Source organism: Ipomoea triloba, chromosome 11, assembly GCF_003576645.1.
Source record: "Ipomoea triloba cultivar NCNSP0323 chromosome 11, ASM357664v1".
NCBI lineage: Eukaryota > Viridiplantae > Streptophyta > Magnoliopsida > Solanales > Convolvulaceae > Ipomoea > Ipomoea triloba.
This window is the reverse complement of record NC_044926.1, coordinates 4,223,222-4,245,462: the sequence shown is the minus strand read 5'-3', so window position 1 is coordinate 4,245,462 and position 22,241 is coordinate 4,223,222. Positions and strand designations below refer to the sequence as shown.

Genomic DNA, 22,241 nt, shown 5'->3' with positions numbered 1-22,241 from the left:
CCGTGCAACGCCTGTGCAAAGTTGACATAACCACCTCCTAGCTGTTTTTCATTATTTTATTATGATATGATCGATGAGCGCGCACGCACATGCACATTTAGATAAATTTATAGAGAAAAATTTACATAATTAATTCGATTTATTCATAAGTGTATTTCATATATATTATAATTCTAACAATATGAATAATAACTAAGAAAATTATATTTAAAAAATACAAATTTTAATTTTAGATTAGTAAATTTAAATTCTAATTGGATGCATTTCCTTAATGATTGTATATTACGTCGTATATGCAAATAATATTTATTAATATATATATATATATATACAGAGGCAAATTCTATAATATAATTTTTGTAATTATAATATATATTGATGAATTTATAATTAAAATAATCACATTTAAAAATTAATAAAATTAGTATTTTAATTTTGTATTATTAATATAGTGCATAAATATAAGTATGTATTTTAAAAAGAAACAACAAAAATATATATTATGATTCAATTAGTTCATATCAATAAAACAAACAAATAGATAAATATATAAAAATGAAATAACTGGGGTGATAACTTCATGAATTATTATCATATTGAAGCGATAAAAACATAAGAAATGGATATATATATATATATATATATAAAGAACATATACCTCCACATCTTCCGTACAGATTCTAAAGTTTCTCCTCGGTTGTTCTTGACTTCGTAAAGACGAATTAATCGTACTTTGATTGCCCACGCATTATTGAAGGCGTTTATCTTATTTAGTAAAACAAAAATAGGGGTCATTGTATGTAGATTTTTTTGTGTATCAAACTAAAGTGGTAAGATGGAGTGAAGGAAAGATGTGAAATTAGTTGCATGGTTGCATGATTTATATAGTGGTATGAGAATTTATTAGATAGAAATATATTTGGAAAACATTAAAAATAATTGATTAATAATAATTCTTGATTATTGATTGATTAATATGAATAATAATAATCACTCCTGTTATTATCTGATCATTATTGTTATTGTTGTTATTATTATTATTATTATTATTATTATTATTAAGAATTAAGAATTACTCCGTAATAACTTGCAATTTGCCTTTTATTAATAATAATCAATCCTGTTATTATTTTAAATCAATTTACTGTAATAATAATAATAATTACTCATGTTATTATCGATTATATTATTATTATTATTATTATTATTATTATTATTAAGAATTAATAATTTGTAATTTGCCTTTGTTAATAATAATCAATCTTATTATTATTTTAAATCAATTTATCGTTTTTCATCGATTAAGAATTATTTCCTTTTCTATATTGTAATAATAATCAATCCTGTTATTATTTTAAATCAATTTACCGTATGAATAATAATAATCACTCTTGTTATCATCCGATTATGTTATTATTATTATTATTAATATTATTATTATTATTATTATTATTATTATTATTATTATTAAGAATTAAGAATTAAGAATTTGCAATATGCCTTTATTAATAATAATCAATCATGTTATTATTTTAAATCAATTTACCGTTTTTCACCGATTAAGAATTATTGCCTTTTTTTTTTATAATGTACGTTAGCATGCAATTTCTATTTTATTGTATGCAATTTGCCTTTATTCAATCATTGCAATTTGCCTTTATTTATAATAATCACTCCAGTTATTATCCGATTAAGAATTAAGAATTTTCAATTTGCCTTTATTAATAATAATCATTCCTGTTATTATTTTAAATCAATTTACCGTTTTTCAAAGATTAAGAATTATTGCGTAATCAATCCTGTTATTGTTTTAATTAAATTACCATTTTTTCACCGATTAAGAATTATTGCATTTTTTATAATGTACGTTAGTATGCAATTTTTAATTTATTGTATGCAATTTGCCTAATAATTATTGATTATTGATTGATTAATATTAATAATAATAATCACCCATGTTATTATCCTATTATTATTATTATTGTTATTATTGTTATTATTGTTATTATTATTATTATTATTATTATTATTATTAAGAATTAAGAATTACTTCGTAATAATTTGCAATTTACTTTTTATTAATAATAATCAATCATGTTATTATTTTAAATCAATATACCGAAATAATAACAATAATCACTTCTGTTATTATCCGATTATATTTGATGCGGTAAATGAACTATGAAAAGGGGATACGAAGTACGCGTAATTTTATTAAGAATCAAGGGCGTATAACGCGCGAGGGCTCGGGTTCAGGAAGAGATCGGAAGTCGGCTCCCGTAGCTCTATGGGTGGTTTCAAAAGTCCCTCCCTCCTCCATAAATGCGGGTATTTATAGGGGAGTTTAAGTGAAGGATTCCGGGCCTCCGGCATGTAGTACACGTGGGGCGCATGCACTGTCGACCCCATGCAGAGGCTTCGTAGCCGTACACGTGTTGGTAGACAAGGGGCGGCCGGATTAGGATACGGTCGGGAAGGTCGGGAGGTCGGTGGAGAAGGTATCAAGTCGACATGGTACTTATGGGCGGTCTACAGTAGGCGTACACGTGTGTATTACCCTATCAATATTATTATTATTATTAATTAATTAATTAATTAATTAATAATTAATAATTTGCAATTTTCCTATATTAATAATAATCAATCATGTTATTATTTTATATCAATTTACCGTTTTCACCGATTAAGAATTATTGCCTTTTTTTATAATGTAATAATAATAATCAATCCTGTTATTATTTTAAATCAATATTGTAAGCAAATAAAGAAAATAGATATTACTAAGAACACGATAACCTCCATACTATACTCTTAGCTATTAAAATTAATATGTATGAAGGGTAATTATTAAGAACAAAACAAAAAATAAATATTCCATGTCGTGCAAGTGGACAACTACTGGTGTGCGTGTTAATATTAACAACACAATATTATATTAGATATATCACAAATTATATATCAACAATCATCAATCAATTTTAACAACACAATATTACCATATTACTTTATGACATTACATTATTAATAAATATGGATAATTAATAAAATTAATAAAATAATAAATAAATAAATATTAACAATATTGCCATATTAGATATATCACAAATTATATATCACCAATCACCAATTAATATTATTAATAAATGTGGATAATGGCGTTACATTATTAATAAATATGGATAATGGCATTACATTATTAATAAATATGGATAATTGATAAAATAAATAAAATAATAAATAAATAAATAATATTCATTATGTTGTTACTAAAATGCCCTCCAGTTTTGGGGGGAAAACTTTTGCTAGGCACTTTTATTATTATATATATATAGATATAGATATAGATTGAGCAAATTCTGTTCCTCAATCAATATTATATTATACTTTTACGTCCTAAAGTCATTATAGAGGTAAATCATGTCGTGCAATTAGTCCACCGGTCAAATCATAATCTTCATCAGCATACACAAGAAATCTAATTCAAACTTTCCATACATGTTGTTTTTAGTGGGATTGAAACACACACACTCTAATGGATTCGAACCCCCACACTATCACATCTCATCATGACATTTTAGTCAAGGAGGCAATGAACCAACTACGCTAAGTCCGAGACACATGGTAAAAATTTCTATGAACTATTAACCGGTGAATTATGTAAATAGTTATGGACTCCATACTTTTCCGTAAGAGTTCCATTACATGAACTCCCAAATTTAACTTCCTGATGTGACGGTCACTGATAAGTTACTTTTTTCATGTGTGTTATAATACAAGTGTCTATAAGATTTTATGTGCGGAATAAAAAATGGGAGTACCTATAATATTAAATAAAATATTTACAAAATGAAAACATTTGAAGGGCCAAAAAGCAATTATCCCCAAATATCATGTTTGAATAGCTCTTTAAAGCGTGACATGCAATGCATGCAGAACAAACATTCAGTGATCAAAGAATGGCTGAAAAAATTCAGCCATAACTAACGGCACTAACACCTCGATCGCGACCTCATCAAGAGACATGGAGACTCTAACTTCCTCTCTCCGCTTCGCAACGCCGATCCAATCTCGTTGATGATGTCACCCCTTTAGCCCGCCCCGTCGTCGTCCTCCTGCGAAATCAGCCCAAATGGCCGGTTCCGTCACCGCGACGTCGGCGGCTTCCTCCACCGTCACCTCCTCCGCTCCCTCCTCCTCGCTCGGCCCTTCCCCTTCCCACCACATCCTCGAAATCAGGCTCATCTCCGCCCAAGACCTCGCCTCCGTGTCCAAATCCCAACGCTCCTACGCCATCATATGGGTCAACCCGAGCAAGAAACGGAGCACCAGCATTGATTCCAAAGGGCAAACGAATCCCACGTGGAACCACAAGTTTACCTTCCGGGTCGACGAGGATTTCCTCGGGTCCGACGAGTCCGCGGTGAACGTGGAGATCTATTCCGTTTCCTGGTTCCGAGACGTCCTTATCGGGACGGTTCGGATAAACGTGAAACACCTTCTCGCCCCCCCAACGCGGAGCATTACTCAGGAGGGGAACAAAAACGAGCGGTTCATGGCTCTCCAGATCCGCCGCCCCTCCGCCGACCCTCAGGGGATGCTCAACATGGGAGTCGCGCTTTTCAACTCCGCCTCGCGCAGCAAACCAATATACAGCGAAGTTAGCGGCGCCTCGTCGGATTACCGAGATTTATTGGAGAAGAAAATGAACACGTTTTCCGCCGGCGAGTTTTCGGTCTGCAACGGATCCGCCGTTCACGGCGGATCCGAGGTTTGCTCCGATATCGGGCCGTCGGCGTCCGTGGTGGCGGCGGAGTTGATGAAATCGAATCCGCCGCCACCGCCTGCGGCGGCGAAAACGGCGGAGCCCGCCCCGAAGGGCGGCGCGTGTGGGGAGAGCTTGATACTGGAGGAACTCACGGCGGAGGAAGCGGCGGCGAAAGGGATGACGAAACAACCGGGAGTGAAGAAGAAGGGACGCCTAGTTTCGTGCTTCGGAAACGCTGATGGTTTTGAGGTCACCATTGTTTGCGGCAAAAGGAAAAAACAGAAAAACGATTAAGCCCGGCCGGCCGGCATATTAGCCTCATTCAGGACCCATATAGACAGCTCAGTTAGTTTTGAGCGGAAGATTATGGGCACGGACAATATCAAAAGCCGGTGGATTTTCCGGGGTTTGAAAATCCGATTCTTTTTTCATTTTTTCATTTTGTATATTATTAACACTCCGGTGGATTTAGGAAATGTGTATTCATGTCATTCTTTGGCCGCTCAAGAAGTGAGAAATACATATTTTGTTCTATATATTCTCTGAACTCATATATGGAAGTTGTTATAGCGTAGATCATGGTCACAAAATGACGTAATTTTGATAAGTGGGAGACGTAACTTTGTAAATGATGGATGGAAAAAGTTTTTAGAACGAAAACAATGAGAAACTCTTAGAGCATGTTTGGTTAGATGGAAAAAGTCCTCCTTAAGTTTGAGTAAAACTCCATTTGGTTCATGAATTTTTATATTTTTTTGTTTTTCATGAAAATTAGGAAGAAAGTATCACATAGTTAGATAATTTTGTCTTTATTACTTTTATTATCATTATCATTATGTATGGATATTTTTGTCTTTATACTCATTATTCCTTATCATTTAATCCCCAACTAACAACATAATCAATATTCTCATTAATTACTTTTTCACCAACTAAACAAGGGAATCAATCTTCATGGTAATTTTTTGCATGAAATTTTAATCACATTTTTTAAAAATATTTTCCGTGAACTAAACGATGATTGAGATGGAAAGATCACTCTTACTCCTACAAAAAGTGTTAGGAAATAGCTAGTCAAATAACGTTGGTGCCTCATATTACTTGTCTGTCATATTATATTACACTCTTAATTGTTTAAATTAATGATGATAGTGGTAACTTCAATATCTTATCCGTGCCATCTATCAAGAATATATAATCTTATAGATAGATACACCTAGTTAATAGTAATAGTTATGCATGTCGAACACGTAACTATAAAGTGTTTAATAAATAAATTTGTAAAAGGGATTTGTAATTGTATGTTGATTTTATGTTACTCTATTCGTTATAGACTTATAGTATTAACAAACCTGATGAGAAATTAAGAAAAAATCAGAACAAAATTAAAATTATATTATGTTTGTACGTACAAAAACTTAAATAGAAGGGTACAACTATTATATCAAACAATTACACGAACACATTCTTATTTTTGTTAGTCTTAACATTATTAAGGAATGTGGGTTGGACAAGGCATGTGCAATATAAAGATATATATGGCATGAAAAAGTTATTAGGTGGATGACAATAATGTATTTTATTCCTATCAGCATTAACAATGGATGTGGACACACAATGAATAATATTCCATATATGATCTACTAATCATTCTTATTGTAAATAAATCGCGATTTGTAGTTATCTGCCAACTGCATGCGGTGATGGATTAGCTATACTAATTATTTCATAACCACTTATTATTTTTATTATTAATTTATTATTATCATCATCATTATTATTGAGAAACAAATAATTGTTTGCTTACAAAAAAAAAAAAAACAAATAATTGTGTGGGCCTTTGGTCGGTCACATCTTTGGTTTTCGATAGCGAAACATTATTATTATTATTATTATTATTATTATTATAAACAAGTTTATTATATATTCTATAATGCGACCAACAACATGCCAATATATATACAACATGGCGACATTTGTATAATATTGTAATAATTTTTAATACAATCAGATTGTACTTAGTATCATTGAAAATTAACTCAAATATCACCATATTTTATATTTTTATATTGACATTGTTGCGTGCTTTGATTTGATTTACGATAAAACCTACCACCGCTACTTAAATGTATTATACGTTTACACTTGTTTTATGATCCTAGTCAACAAATGATCAAAATAAAATAAATCAGCTTAAGTTATTCTGGTTTTCGATAGCGAAACATTATTATTATTACTAGTATTTTCATCCGTGCGATGCACGGAATGGATTTGTTATAATATATTAAGAATATTTAGATCGATATATAATTATATAAATTATAACATCAAATATTATATAGTGCAATTGAAGATATGTTTTGGATCGATTATGTTTCCTGATGCTATCCTTGTTTGAATTGCAGCAAATAATTGCTTAATTAATAGCTAATGTGTATATGTACGCATGCGGTGCTGAAATTTTAGAGATTTTATATATCATTGTTTAGGATTTTTATAAATTGGGCAAATATGCTCGTTCTCTAGTAACTCAATTCTAGAAATCAATTGCTATTCTAACTCATGTGTATGGAAGATATATTTTTGTGTAGATAATTTGCATTGCATTATATATCATTAATTTAATTACTTGTCGGTTAGTTATTGCAAGATCTTGAGGTACACTTATATTTTGATATTCAGTAAGTATAACTATATTAGAGAAAAATTTACATGGGAGTAATAGGATAATTAGTTGAGTGATTGTTGGTTGACTGTAGAGCGTTGATATTCTCTGGACAAATAACTGTTGAAAACAAAGCATAAAATGACATTTTAGTGGCTCTATTGTGGTACAAATATATGCGGGGTCCACTTTCGATTTGGGTAGCTAGGGTCAAAGTAGACTTCGATTCTTCGTTAGTTAGACGAAAAGATTGATATACTGTACGCTCAAAACGTATAACGGGTGAATGAGAAATTAGTTCTCAAAGTTTACCCATTTGAGTTAGAAAAAGGTATAGAAAAAGCTCTCAAGTAGCTTTTGTCCCACATTGGTTTGTGAAGTAGGTTTGCACAACTACTTATACAAGAGCATTTTTAAAGCTTATTGAATTGTATAGCATAGATGCTATCTCTCGCGCGCAGGGGGGTGCAAATCAAATCTTAAAATGAACTTGAAGAGGCTTGACTCGTGTGCGCCAACACCTGCATGCACGAATGTCGCTCAGAAAATTGGCGGGTTGAGTTATGCGGATAGGAATTGTATAACCATATTTTACAATATTACGCAATCCTTAATAGTATAGAAGTGTATAGAAGTGTTGTTAAAGTTGAGGATATTGTTTTTATTAATAGTATAGACTGCATTGCGGGAAAAAAATATATGAACTGTATTATTACGATTAGTAATTTTAATTAAGAATTCTATAACGAATAGGAACGTAAGGAGAAAAATATATTTTATTAAAAATTGTATTACCATATTTAACTGTACAAATTTATTACGAATAGGAATTGTATAACCATATTTATTTTACTATAATACGCAATCCTTAATAGTATAGGAGTGTTTTTATTAATAGTATAGATTATTATTATTATTATTATTATAAACAAGTTTATTATATATATTCTATAATGCGACCAACAACACGCCAATATATATACAACATGGCGACATTTGTATAATATTGTAATAATTTTTAATACAATCAGATTGTACTTAGTATCATTGAAAATTAACTCAAATATCACCATATTTTATATTTTTATATTGACATTGTTGCGTACTTTGATTTGATTTACGATAAAACCTACCACCGCTACTTAAATGTACTATACGTTTAAACTTGTTTTATGATCCTAGTCAACAAATGATCAAAATAAAATAAATCAGCTTAAGTTATTCATGACTTACCAACTCTATATTAAATTAAATTAACTGAATACGACATTGAGACTGCGCACAACATTTTAATGTCACATTTATAAGCGTGCCAAAGTTGAATGCAAGGCCATAAAACGTGAAAATAAAAAAGCTTGAAAGCAACGTGCTACAAAACAAATTTATTGATGACCAAGTCTTCATGATGAGGATTTTTTTTTTTAATGTCTCAACTTTAAATTAATGTTGGTTGCTTGGTAGATTAGTCAGTGAATCATTTGACAAAATTGAATGTTGAATCTTGAACATACGTACAAGACATAACAACGTTCAAAGCCACCTTTGCTTGCAAGTTGGAATGGTCACCCCAACATGTATTATACATGCATGATCAAAATATGCAGAATTTATACGAAATTTTGTTTGTACCAAGTATAATTAATTTAGAAATTAGTATGAAAATGGCATATAAGTGATTATTTAAAGTAATTTTTGAGTGTGATTGATTTAGGTTGGATTAATGTGGATTTAGATATTTCTAATTGAGGAGATATATGATTTTTTTATATATATTTATAGTTTTATACACCAAATTAATAATGAAAAAATAAATTCTCAAAGTCCATAAAAGTGAAAATTTTATAACTTATAAACTACTATCTAAATTCCATATAATTTTAATTACACAACAATTAAATTGCTCCAATGTTAAGAAATTTTTTTGATTTATGAAAAAGTTTACAAATCAATAAAGTTGTGTGAATCAAATTTGAAACATTGTGGTTATCAAACTAATTATTTGATCAATTTACTTTGAATTGTTTATGTTAGATGACTTCTTCCTTGGAAGGAAATTTTCTATTTTTATTAAACCAAAAAAAAATAAAAAATACTCCACTACTTTGGAAAATAGCAAGAATTTCAAGTCACTCGATCATTGCCTTGTCTTGCAGGCACATCTTCATCTACCATATTTGCTTTGATACAAAAAAACTCACTTGGAGTGAGAGGCAAAAATATGTAATTGTAAAATTTTAAGAATTTTAATTTAAATACAAGTATCGTCAGTCGTTCAATTAACAAACAACAAATAATACTCACAAAATTACAAATTCAACTTTCAATATGAAAGTCTATTTGACACTTTTAAACTAGTAATTATGAACAATTTTTTATAATTCTTTACCATTAAGGTCACAAAATAATTTTATCAATGCACACTTTTAAATAGTGATTGTGAATTTTATTTCATTAGTGAATACTTGATAATTGGTTTTATTAGTTTAGTTGGATGGAGCTAATAATTCTTTAGCATTGCATTGTAGAGTAAAATTTACCTGTCAAGCCGTCGGGTAAATGAGGTTGGACTAACGGACAAGATGAGAGCACCTATCTTAGAGGTAGCTCTCTTGTCACTCAACTACTGTTGAAGAAGAAGTGGAAGCCAAGAAGGCTCTTCTTCCCTATATTTATTGCTTTCTTTGTATCCCAGAAAGAATTAGGAAAGTAGGAGAGAGAGAGAGAGAGAAGGGAATAGGGCTGTTCTTCTCTCTAACCACCATTTCCCCCACCCGAACCACCAAACACACACAATTCACAATTCCCCTTTCTGGGAGGAGAAGTTTGGTGGTGGGTTTTTGGAGAAATTGCAAAAAGGTGCTGTCTTGATCATAAAGGAGAAGAGAGGAGGATAGTAATTGCAATAAATAGGAAGTGTTTGGATGGATTGTTGCTGGTGCTGGGACAAACAGAGTGGCTATGACTTGTTTCCAGGGGAGCAACCCCACCCCTTTTCCCTCCCTTCACCTCTCCCCCAGTGGCCTCAAGGTTTCTCTCTCTATCTATCTCTCTCTCTCACACACAGATTAGAATCCCTATTGCTAAAGTCCTTTTTTTCCCCAAATTTTCTGTCTTTCTGGCATTATATTTGCCCTGACCTTTTATTTGAAGTTTTTATGATTTTGGTGGAAATTTACTTGTTTTGGTACTATGTTTTATGTTTGATTTAATGTGCTGTCACATATTCTTCAGTGGATTTATTCCAATTTGGGTATAGATTTTGTCTCCTGATTATTACTGTAATCCTTTAGGTATATAATTAGTTATGTCCTTGCAATAAAGAAGGTAAGTCTTTGAATCATTATTTGTTGGTGTTTGCCTGCTTCTTCTGCATGGTCAAAGCTGTTAAATTGATTTGATCAAGCAAGTTAACTTGGTCAAATGCCTAGATATTGGGAGTTTGGTGGCTTGGGAATCCACATTTTACACAAATTGGATAGTTTCACCTTTTTAATATTAGATTTTGGTTGTGCTTCATTATTGATCCATATATAGGACCACAGTTTCACAAGTTTTTCTGGTAAAAAAAATTGACTCTTGTTTTCAGTATTTTTGGTAGATTAAATTGATTTCTGCTACTGGTTCAAGGAACAGGGAGAAAGATAGGATTCCCCTTCGTTTTTTCCCCAAGATACATATAGGTCCAAAACTAAGTTTTCGCACTTTTGCCCAGAATATGTATATGATATGGATGTTGAAAAATAGGAACCGAATTACTTGAGTTTCGTTGAAGCTGTAAGGGGGAATAGGGAGTTGTTTCTACGCGGTTTTGTTAGCTCACCAAGAATAACTAGCATTTGGGTTCTTCAGAATTCAGATGGTTTTTAACTTTTTAATGGTTGAATTTAAGCAATGCTGCTTAATTGGTTGCGTTTTTATTTCTATCCCGATTCCCGATCCATTATTTTTATTTTTTTAAAAAAAAGGTGAGAGTGATTGAGACTGGATCCTGCGGTTTTCTTAGTCTCCTGATTGATGATGTGTTGCCTGCAGGGAATGGTTTTGCCACGGGAAGAATATGCCTAGGCGAGATTGAAGTGGTTCAGATCAGTCAATTTGAAAAAATATGGAGTTGCAAGGCGTTGTTTGGAAAATCAAACAGCGTAACATTTTATCAGCCGGTTGATGTCCCTCAAGGGTTTTCGGTTCTTGGCCACTACTGTCAGCTCGATGACAAGCAGTTGAGCGGCTATGTTCTTGCTGCCCGAGATTTGGGCAGCTTGCAGGCTTCGGAAAACTGTGTTCAAGAGTCTGGATCATCGGACCTTCCCGCTCTAGAGAAACCTCTTAGCTATACTTTAGTTTGGACTATGGATGCTGGTTGTAATGGGTCTGGTTACGTTTGGCTGCCAAATGCGCCAGATGGTTACAAACCGGTGGGCTTCCTAGTCACTCTCGAGCCTGATGAACCCGATCTTGAAGAGATTAGATGTGTTCGGTCCGATCTCACTGAAAGCACCGAAGCCTGTGACATGATATTTAGTACTACTAAATCAATTTTGTCTAAAAACCAATTTCAAGTTTGGACAACGAGACCCTGCAAGAGGGGCATGTTGTGTCGAGGTGTTTCGGTCGGGACATTCTTCTGTGCTACAAACTTCAGCTCGGGCGATGACCTTAACATAGCTTGCTTGAAAAATCTCGACTCTTCTCTACACGCGATGCCAAATCTTAATCAGGTCCACGCTCTCATCAAGCAATATGGTCCGACGGTTTATTTCCATCCAGACGAGGTTTATTTGCCTTCATCTGTTCCGTGGTTCTTCGAGAACGGGTCCCTTCTGTACAAAGATGGAAAGGATATCGGTGTAGCCATTGAGTCTACAGGCTCAAACTTGCCAGCAGGAGGGAAAAACGATCGGAAATTTTGGATTGATTTGCCCGATGGTGATAAATTGAAGAACTATGTCAAGTGTGGGAACATTGATAGTGCTGAATTATATGTTCATGTGAAACCCGCTTCGGGTGGGACTTTCACTGATATTGTGATGTGGGTGTTTTGCCCCTTCAACGGGCCGGCTACACTCAAAATTGGCTTGATGAGCTACGAAATGAACAGAATAGGCGAGCACGTGAGTGACTGGGAGCACTATACTCTCCGAATTAGCAACTTTTCGGGGGAACTTTGGTCTGTGTATTTCTCCGAGCACAGCGGGGGCGAATGGCTGCCCGCCTGCAACTTGGAGTTCATCGACGGGAATAAGCCGATTGTATACTCGTCGCGAAATGGCCACGCGAGTTTCCCTCATCCCGGGTGCTACCTCCAGGGCTCTTCAGTACTTGGAATAGGCCTGAGGAACGATTGCGCCGAGAGCAAATACACCGTGGATTCAAGCACCAGATATCAAATCATTGCAGCTGAGTATCTCGGGGAGGGAGTCGTCGCAGAACCGCCTTGGCTGCAGTTCATGAGGGAGTGGGGGCCAACCATCGAGTACGATTCAGCATCCGAGGTAGACAAGATAATCAACCACCTCCCGTTTTTTGTCAGGTTTTCAGTGGAGAGCCTCTTCGAACTCTTCCCAACCGAGCTTTATGGCGAGGAAGGGCCAACGGGACCAAAAGAGAAAGACAACTGGTTGGGGGACGAGCGATGATAACCTCACCCCATCCCGCCTTTCACCATACAAACTAAGTGAGTCGTGTCAACATATCGTCTTATTACACGTTTACTTTAGTATCTTCGATACAGATCCACGAGGATCATGGGACGAGGAATTTGAAACCTAAGAGTTCTAAGCCTTAAACCGGTTAGTTGAAGAGTTGAAGGCAAATGAAAACATGTAGAGGCTTAGAAACCTGAAGTTCAAATCCTTTGTATCCTTTTCCCAGTTGTTGTACCAAAATGTGGTATAATGATAGTGTGAATTGTGAAAGAACATCATTTAGTAGCTTTCTTTGTCAACATCTGAGATGGGTATTTTAGTGAGAAGGTCTTGTAAATGGTGAGCAAGGTGTGTATGAGAGTAGATGCAGTCATTTGGCTGTTAGAAGATAGATTGTGAGATGAAATCTTATTGATTTGGGTAAAGGGAAATCATTGGTTGTGATATACTCTTTTTTCTTGTGACAAATTTCACATTTATGACCAGTTAAGCTGTTCATGTGCCTAAAAAATCCACATAAGCCTGACGCCATGTCATTAGGGAAATCGAGAAACCTGTAAAAAGTTCTAGGTGATTTTTTTTTTAATGATTTGTGGATCGAAAAGTCACTTATGAAAGGTCAGGGTGCGGCATGAAGAATCCGTTATAATTCATGGTGCGAGACGACACTTTAGCCATTTTATTTTTTTCTGGTTCATTCGTTGATTGTGAATTACGAAAATGGTACTTTGATTATAATGATTTTACTAATTAAAATAGGAATCGAGTCCAACAACCCAACATGGCAACCACGACACATAGTAAATATATTTTCTTATATGTGTATTAGCAACCAACATTATATTTAACAAGATGTTAGATTTGATCCTTCGCCTAACAAACAATACATTCAGAAGTCAGGTATATACTAATGCATGAGTGGAGGTATGAATTTGGTTGTGGACATTTACGTCATTTGTCAGTCATCAGTCTATAGTTGAAACAATACATTCAGAAGTCAGGTATATACTATCTATAGTTGAAACAATACATTCAGAAGTCAGGTATATACTAATGATAGTTGAAACAATACATTCAGAAGTCAGGTATATACTAATGTATGAGTGGAGGTATGAATTTGGTTGTGGACATTTACGTCATTTGTCAGTCATCAGTCTATAGTTGAAACAATACATTCAGAAGTCAGGTATATACTATCTATAGTTGAAACAATACATTCAGAAGTCAGGTATATACTAATGATAGTTGAAACAATACATTCAGAAGTCAGGTATATACTAATGCATGAGTGGAGGTATGAATTTGGTTGTGGACATTTACGTCATTTGTCAGTCATCAGTCTATAGTTGAGAATAAATGTAACGTATAGAATTCGATTAAAATTTGATTAATTATTTTTAAATGTCATAAATTATTGAATTTATCGCTGTGGTATAATTAAATCATTAAATTTAAAAATGTGCACTTGAATCACAAAAAAAAATAATAATAATAATAATAAAAATTTGGGATACTTTCTCAATTTCTTTTAATAGAATCCAATCACATTTCTTATACGATATATGTTCATAACTACATTTTTTACCGAATGAAGAAAGAGCCAATATCGCATCAGGCTTGAACCCACTCCTCCCATGTGGGGTGCAAACGAGTCCTTGCCATGTTAGTTGAGAGAAAATATGTACATGTTTTAATAAAAAAAAAATCCAAATGCAGGTATTTTTCCTTGATTTGTTATTCAATAGTTGAATTATACGTATTTAAGTTTAATAATCCAATTGTACAAAACTATTAAGTTGAATAACCCATTTCACATATTTTCTTATTTTTTATTTACAAACTTGCTAAATTATAAAAGACACTAAAAATCGTAAAAATCTAAATTTAAGTTCAAATCTCACTAAGAATTAAATATATATGTGAGTACCTCGGTTGGTTCTGAGTTATAAATTATGAGAAATGACACATAATTGATTTTAATCTAATATGGTGGACTTTTTGTTGGCTTTGGGCACTTGTTAGTGAGGTACATTTACACTTATTTGATAGAAAAATTCACAATTACTATCTGAATATTCATTCTTGATAAAATTATCTTATAATTATAACCAATAAAAATCACAATAAAATAATTCAATCAAAAAATTACTCCGTAATAAATATTTTCAGAAAGAGTCAAACTCGAAACCATATTATTACTTACTAAATAAACAACATTTATGCTTGCAAAAAAAAAAAAAAAAAAAACAACAACATTTTATGCGTACGGACCTTTTGTTTTTTATTTTTAATTTCATTTTCAATCAAAATGCAAAATAGAAAGTATTGCGTTAGGGCTCTGAAGTCGCTGAACTTCTCTTCTTCACGATCCCAGGTAGCTCTCTTCTATCAGCTACTTCCTGCACACATCTCCGCTTTCTTGTACATGATCATTCATATGTTCATCGATTTACTTCAAAAAAATTTTCTTATTTGCTTATTAGTTCTTTGAATTTTGATTTTTGGAGGATCTTTTACTTCTAGCAGTTTGCGTTTTGAGATTTCGCTGAATTGCTTTTTGTAATTAATGTCTTAATTCTATGATGGTGTCTGTATTTGAATTTACTACCAAATAGTTGTTTGTTTACTGGAGCCTATGTGTCTCCCGGTTAGGACTTTCTACCTGCTGTAGTGCTGTAGACACAGCTGATTTCTAGTTTTTACTAGCTGGGTTACTATTTTGTGCTGCTCATCTGGCCTGAGTTTGAGTGAGAAATGTGAGTTAGAGGTTTGGATTTTGTGTTCATTTTGCAGTTCTGGGATCAGGTTTTGTAAATTATTTGCACATGCCAATAAATTTAGATTGAAGTTCGTTCTCTATTAACATGGATTTTGTGTTCTATGTCTATGCAGATCGTTTGAAAATAAATTTAGATTGAAGTTCATTCTCTATTAACATGGTAATGTTTCTTATCCTGCTTATTATTGTTGTCGGATTGCAATTTGAATTTCATCATCTTGCTCTGTCTACTTCTCTGTTGTTGGATTGATGGTACTTTTGTGTGACAGAATTATATACTTGGAGCTTTCAAGCCAGCATGCCACATTTCAGTGACATTGACAGATGGGAAGTCAAGGAAGCAGGTATTGGATTAGTGTTTACTGTTTTTCTCAGAGGCCATATTCAATTCTCTGTGTGCTTCAGCAATAGGCTGAGTTATCCTTGGTGATAAACTTGATGATACTTTATTCTAGCAAAAAATCTTTCTGGCGATAAAGAGGACATAATAGTGAAAAAAATACATGTAAACGTAGGTTTCTGGAACTTTCTTCCGTGCTTTCTTTCTTGCAATTGACAATGAAATAGACAGAACTCATAGTTAATCACTACTGAATTTGATAATTCATTGCCTCCATATGTTTCGTATACAAATAAGACTAGAGAAATACAAACCAACTTTTAGATTTTTGTTTGTTGACATTATTGGTCTTCTATGGGATATACTTCACATTCCCCCCTCATTCATTTCTGTACTTTGATAGATACCATTGAAGAAGGAAAATGGCCAAACAGTAATGGTCCCACTTTTTCAAAGCCAAGAAAACATAGCTGGGAAGGTATTCACACTTTATGTTTTTGGTCCTTTATATTCCATCTCTTCTAGCTCACTTAAACCTTTGTTAACCCTAGGAAAAAATACTTTTTGATGATGTCTCAGATATCAATTGAACCAATATCAGGAAAGAAGGTTGAACACAATGGAATAAAGGTTGAGCTGCTCGGTCAGATAGGTTAGTATTAACTTGGTTTTTAGTACTGGTATATGCTTTCCATTAGGGGCTTAAGATTTTCTTTTACTACATTCTTTTTGGACTTAAGAGTATGCTTTCTCCTCTTCCCTTTCAAATGCAAAGCACAGTTGTTTTTATCCATTCCGTTAACAAGAATCACTATGTAAACTTTGGTGCATGCAGATTTCGGTCTGATCATGCATAATGTGATGGTGATTTTCTTTCTTGTTCTACAATCCATAAGTGGTTTGGTTAATCATTTCCACACTCGGGCAGTCATTAGTATTTTCCTTTATGCTGTTGTTGAGCACCAGTAATTGTGCAAGCATATCTGCCAATGACATCTCTTTTATTTCAAAGAATGACATTCATGTCTCACTTGTTTTTCCTTTTTCAGAAATGTACTTTGATAGAGGGAACTTCTATGACTTTACCTCTCTGGGTGAGTGCATTGTTTCCTTTGCTTCATGGACCAGGATGCCCTTTCATCTGCCATGTTCAATTTATTTAGTTAGTTTTTTATTACCCACATAAATTTATTTTTCTCTGTTATTTTGTTTAAGCTCTAACAATGTCATTCTCACTACTTTTCTGAGCACTTTCATTGGCCCTATTGTATCCTTTTACTTTTTGAGCTATGTTTCCTATATCTGAATTCCTTGCAGTTCGAGAGCTGGATGTTCCTGGTGAATTATATGATAGGAAAACATACCCATTTGAGTTTTCAACTGTTGAAATGCCTTATGAGACGTACAATGGGGTTAATGTCCGTCTTAGGTAGATTTTTCACATGTGACTTTTACTTTTGCAAAATGCATGGCTTTGATTTGTCTCTCCTTTCATTAACCTAGAATTCAAATTTAACAAGTTCAAGCACTTTCTAAGGAGCAGCCAAGACGTTGACTGCTAGATGCTTCATTTCATCATAACGACTTGCCAAATCCATGCATATATTTAACTATGTTGAGCAAAAATAGTTTATGGACAAGGTCTAAAAAGAATAATGCATTATCAATGTTTGCTTGGTTCTACTTTAACTGGAAGGGCCATCATTTATGCAACAAAAGAAAATGAATCGTGCAAGAGAAATAAAATGTGGCTTTACATATTAAATCCTGCAGGCACACAGTATAGAGATGTATATAAAGTGGCCCGAAATCAACTGTGCCATTGACAAATTATGATAAGAAAATCTTCAGTGTTTCACTGATTTGCAAAGGAGCACTTCATATTTTTTGCATTGGATGAATTGCAAAATACTTATTTTATGTCAAATGCAGGAAATTTGAAAACATTTAGCGTTATTTCCTTATCCTTTGCAAAGTTCTTGATTGATTTGTCATTTACTAATGCTACTGGATAAGTTATTACCAAAGATATTTCTGAGACTTAAGCTTCTTCTGCTTTAGGTACGTCCTCAAAGTTACAATAAGCCGAGGCTATGGTGGCAGCATAGTGGAATACCAAGACTTTGTGGTATTATTTACTCTTCACCCACACATCTTTAATGTTTTTTACACGGTACTTCATGTTTGTTTGTAGTGCACATGGAGTACTCGTGGGATGTTTTAATGAAGCACATATTTTTCAACTAAATAAAGCTCTACAACTTCAATCCTACTTTTCCTTTCCTTTGATTGTTTTGAAGACAAAGAACCATATACATATGGTGAATAATAAAAAGAAAAGGTTGGTGTATTGGGGAATATCATAATCATACTTGATGGAAACAATGAAACATAACATAAAACATGTCTCAACTTCTATAACAGTTGGGGAAATTCTCTGTGCAAATCTTATTTTCTTCTTTTACCTAAACATTATAAATCTTTTCCCCCTAAAATTTTATCCTGACCTTCTAACTGTTGTCTTTACATCCTCATCCTGCATGTGCCTGTATAAATGCCACATTGCCCACAGACTATGGAATTGATTGTTGGCATGATCAATTTAATCTGTAGAATCCAGAATAAAGATTACTTGTGTTTGTGGTATTTAGTAGGAAAGACTTGAGCCCTGTATTTTAGTTTATTTTACTTCATTTTTTGTTTTGAGCTATTTAGTGGCATCTGACAGTATATTCACCAATCTTTATTTAATATTGATGAATCAGGTGCGCAACTATAGTCCGCCTCCATCAATCAACAATAGTATTAAGGTGCTATTCTTTTACAATATTGTACTATTGGACATTATTTATTTGATACTTGTGGAGATATATGAATGGAAATGGTGACCTATCCATCGGAAGTTTATTTATCCCACATAGTACATATTGCTAGTACAACAGTCTATTGCAATATTTAATGATATATACCAATTAAAATTTATCTTTGGGAACTCTATGTATCCTACATGTACTTTACTAATACAACAATCTTTTACAATATTTAGTGACGTACTAATCTAATTTATCTTTTATGATATCTTTCTCGACATTCGATTTGCAACTACTGGGTTGACTATTGTAGTATTCATCTTTGTTACTTATAGATGGAAGTTGGAATTGAAGATTGCCTTCATATTGAATTTGAGTACAACAAGAGCAAGTAAGATTATATTGTCAGATGTTCTTGCACTTCTAACTTAGAGGGCATGTTTCACACAGTAACATTCATTCGACTATTTTAGTATTATAATTATATCTATCAAATTCTGTAAATGTATTAGTTCTCTCTGATTTTCTTGTGTGTATATATATCTCTCCTCTTGAGTACAACTAAAATTTACTTAAACAGGTACCATTTGAAAGATGTTATTATAGGCAAAATATATTTCCTCCTTGTACGAATCAAGATAAAGAACATGGATCTTGAGATCAGACGCCGGGAATCTACAGGGTCGGGGGCAAATACCCATGTTGAGACGGAGACCCTTGCAAAATTTGAGTTGATGGATGGTGCTCCTGTCAGAGGTAATATACTAATATAAACCCATCCATTATATTTTGTTCACACACATAGGACCATAAATGGTGATTTCATACAGGGTTTGATCCTTGAGCTAGGAACTTCAGTAACTAGTGAAATTTGCACTTGCTTTTGCAGGTGAGTCGATTCCCATCCGGCTCTTCCTTAGTCCATATGAACTTACTCCAACATATCTGAACATCAACAACAAATTCAGCGTGAAATACTATTTGAATCTTGTTCTTGTCGACGAAGAGGATAGACGGTATTTTAAACAACAGGAGATTACAATGTGCCGCATTGCTGAGATTTCCTGACCTGTATTAGAAAGACTCAAATCTCTTGAAACTCGAGGTTTCTCTTGTGCAACTGAGTAGCGGTTTGGTTTCTAAAGGGATGAACACCTTTTGTTTTCCTTTTTCATCTTCATTTTTTTTTGGGGATAGATTAAGTAACATGTGTGATTACATTTGTATAGACAAGCTGTTGCATTATATACTTGTTTAGAGTGTGTTTTAAGATGTTTTAAATGGTTTACTCCTGTTTACTGTTAATAGACAACTATCGAGTTGGACCTTTATTTATGGGGTAAAATGCATATAAATACACTATGATATGTATACGGATAGCACAAATGTTTCCTATAGTTTATAAATATAATAAATTATTAAAATGATTTTTTTAACTGAAGTGGTTTTACCACTTTGACCGGTTTTAATTTTGTTCAATAATGTCATTGACCATCACACATTTGTACATATTTTAGTTCTTTAAAATACTAAAGTAAAATATGTATAAATTTGATAGGCAAAGATATTATTAGACAATCCATAAGGGTGTAGATAAATGGTATATGGAAGTTATTATCTGTGATAAATCTCGATTTGTGATCTTAACTATTAAAAAATCATTAGGAGATAATATATAATTAGCCTGTTCAAATTAAAAAAGAAAAGTCAATCAGTTTCTAAGATCGAATTTGTAATTTAAATTAATATAAATTTGTAACTTTATAATTATTAAGTAAATAGTTTGATTAAGCTGATTGGGGTTATTCCTATGAGAATACTTTATCATTCAAAAATAAAATAATAAAATTACTATTTTTTTTAGTACTACTGATTCTGTTACAATGTAGTGTTCATAGCTACTTTCTCAACCTACTGAAACACAACGAGTCATTCATGTGAGAGTGTTAATCGGGACACCGGGTGCCACTTGACCACAAGGTCTTTGGCTAATAAAATTACTATAATCGATAATTTATTAAATAAACATAGGATAAATGATGAATAGTTTAAGAAATATGAATACTATGTGAAGAGCGAAAAATTAGGTTTGTGTGCCTCCTTTTGGATGTAGTGATGATGAGATTAAGGTGAAGGAAAGAAAAGCGGTGCCGTCCCTCTCATTTTGCCGTGCCTGTTTTCTCCGAACCTAGTCTAAGTTATCTCCTTAAAATTTACAACCTATGGTAACAAATTAAATATTGTTATTTAAGTTGGTCATACAAGAGAACATTGTCAAAGAAAGCATTATTAACGAAGAACGATGCAATGAAAAGCAGTGTCAAGAGTTCATTGGTTCAACGTTGAGACCCACAAGAAACTTAAATGGATAAAATAAAAATAAATAAAAATAAAAATAAAAATAAAAATAAAAATAGAAGAAAGAATCACTTCATGTAAGATGAAAGCATCATTTATCTATTTTTTCCACGTTTCATTGGTTACTATGAAGTTGTTGATACCATCTCATGTTAAAAATAAATCTATTTATTAATTAAAAAAGAATTATTTATTGATATGCTAAATGGTAAAGAATTTTGGCAAACATTTTTATTCATGTAATTTTTTTTTTCCTACTAACTCTGTTACAATACCTATTGAAGCACAAAGAGTCAACAGTTACCTCCACTGAAGTTATAGAACTCACTTCCTTCCAAGTGAGAATGTAAATCAGGTACCACTAGACCACAAGGTCTTTGACCATCAACTTAGTTAGTACTATGAATTATTTTAGGTAAGATGAAAATTACTCCGTATAAGTTCTATAAAAAAGAAATTAAGAAATGAGTATAACGATGATGCATTTTTTTTCCTTTAATGTTAGAAATTGATGTAGACATCAACATGGTCGGTATATTATGAATAATTTTGGATAAGATAAGAAATATTTTTTTTATTTTAAATAATGAATAAGATATAACAATGACAGTTTTTCGTAAAGTTGCAAATTGATGCAGATATCATCCTATAATATGATTTAAAAAAAAAAATTCAATTTAAACTTGATAAATATTATATTATGATACTATACACATAATTTAAAGCCTATAACTAATACACGGCCTTCTATTTTATTTTATGTATCTAATTTAGTTATTGAGAATTGACTGAACTATTTATAATTTAATTTTATATAATATTTAACTTGGTGTTAATATATAAAATTTATATACTTAAAAATTATGTTAAAAGTATTAT

At 32.7% G+C, this 22,241-nt stretch overlaps 3 protein-coding genes across 3 annotated transcripts; all 3 read left to right on the top strand.

Moving 5' to 3' along the window:
* Positions 1–4,129: 4,129 nt before the first annotated feature.
* LOC115997003 lies at positions 4,130–5,059 on the top strand. Its single transcript, XM_031236447.1, has one exon. It carries the CDS (start codon positions 4,130–4,132, stop codon positions 5,057–5,059), a length of 930 nt encoding a protein of 309 aa, XP_031092307.1.
* Positions 5,060–10,113: 5,054 nt separating this feature from the next.
* LOC115996632 lies at positions 10,114–13,523 on the top strand. Its single transcript, XM_031235961.1, has 2 exons — positions 10,114–10,457; positions 11,463–13,523. The coding sequence occupies exons 1-2, from the start codon at positions 10,352–10,354 to the stop codon at positions 13,064–13,066; spliced, it is 1,710 nt and encodes a 569-aa protein (XP_031091821.1). The 5' UTR covers positions 10,114–10,351; the 3' UTR covers positions 13,067–13,523.
* A 1,841-nt stretch (positions 13,524–15,364) lies between these two features.
* On the top strand, positions 15,365–20,375 carry LOC115997212 (vacuolar protein sorting-associated protein 26A). The gene is made up of 12 exons (XM_031236722.1): positions 15,365–15,449; positions 15,968–16,014; positions 16,124–16,198; positions 16,598–16,672; positions 16,774–16,846; positions 17,244–17,288; positions 17,512–17,623; positions 18,256–18,322; positions 18,960–19,004; positions 19,340–19,395; positions 19,585–19,760; positions 19,894–20,375. Exons 2-12 carry the CDS (start codon positions 16,012–16,014, stop codon positions 20,070–20,072), a joined length of 906 nt encoding a protein of 301 aa, XP_031092582.1. The 5' UTR covers positions 15,365–15,449; positions 15,968–16,011; the 3' UTR covers positions 20,073–20,375.
* The last annotated feature ends 1,866 nt before the right edge of the window (positions 20,376–22,241 follow it).

Coding starts and splice junctions, on each gene's coding strand:
- LOC115996632 (XM_031235961.1), top strand. CDS start 10,352: ATGGATTGTTGCTGGTGCTGGGACAAACAGAGTGGCTATGACTTGTTT. Junction 10,458..11,462: donor TCTCCCCCAGTGGCCTCAAG/GTTTCTCTCTCT, acceptor TGTTGCCTGCAG/GGAATGGTTTTGCCACGGGA.
- LOC115997003 (XM_031236447.1), top strand. CDS start 4,130: ATGGCCGGTTCCGTCACCGCGACGTCGGCGGCTTCCTCCACCGTCACC.
- LOC115997212 (XM_031236722.1), top strand. Junction 19,005..19,339: donor CAATCAACAATAGTATTAAG/GTGCTATTCTTT, acceptor TGTTACTTATAG/ATGGAAGTTGGAATTGAAGA. Junction 19,761..19,893: donor GGATGGTGCTCCTGTCAGAG/GTAATATACTAA, acceptor TTGCTTTTGCAG/GTGAGTCGATTCCCATCCGG.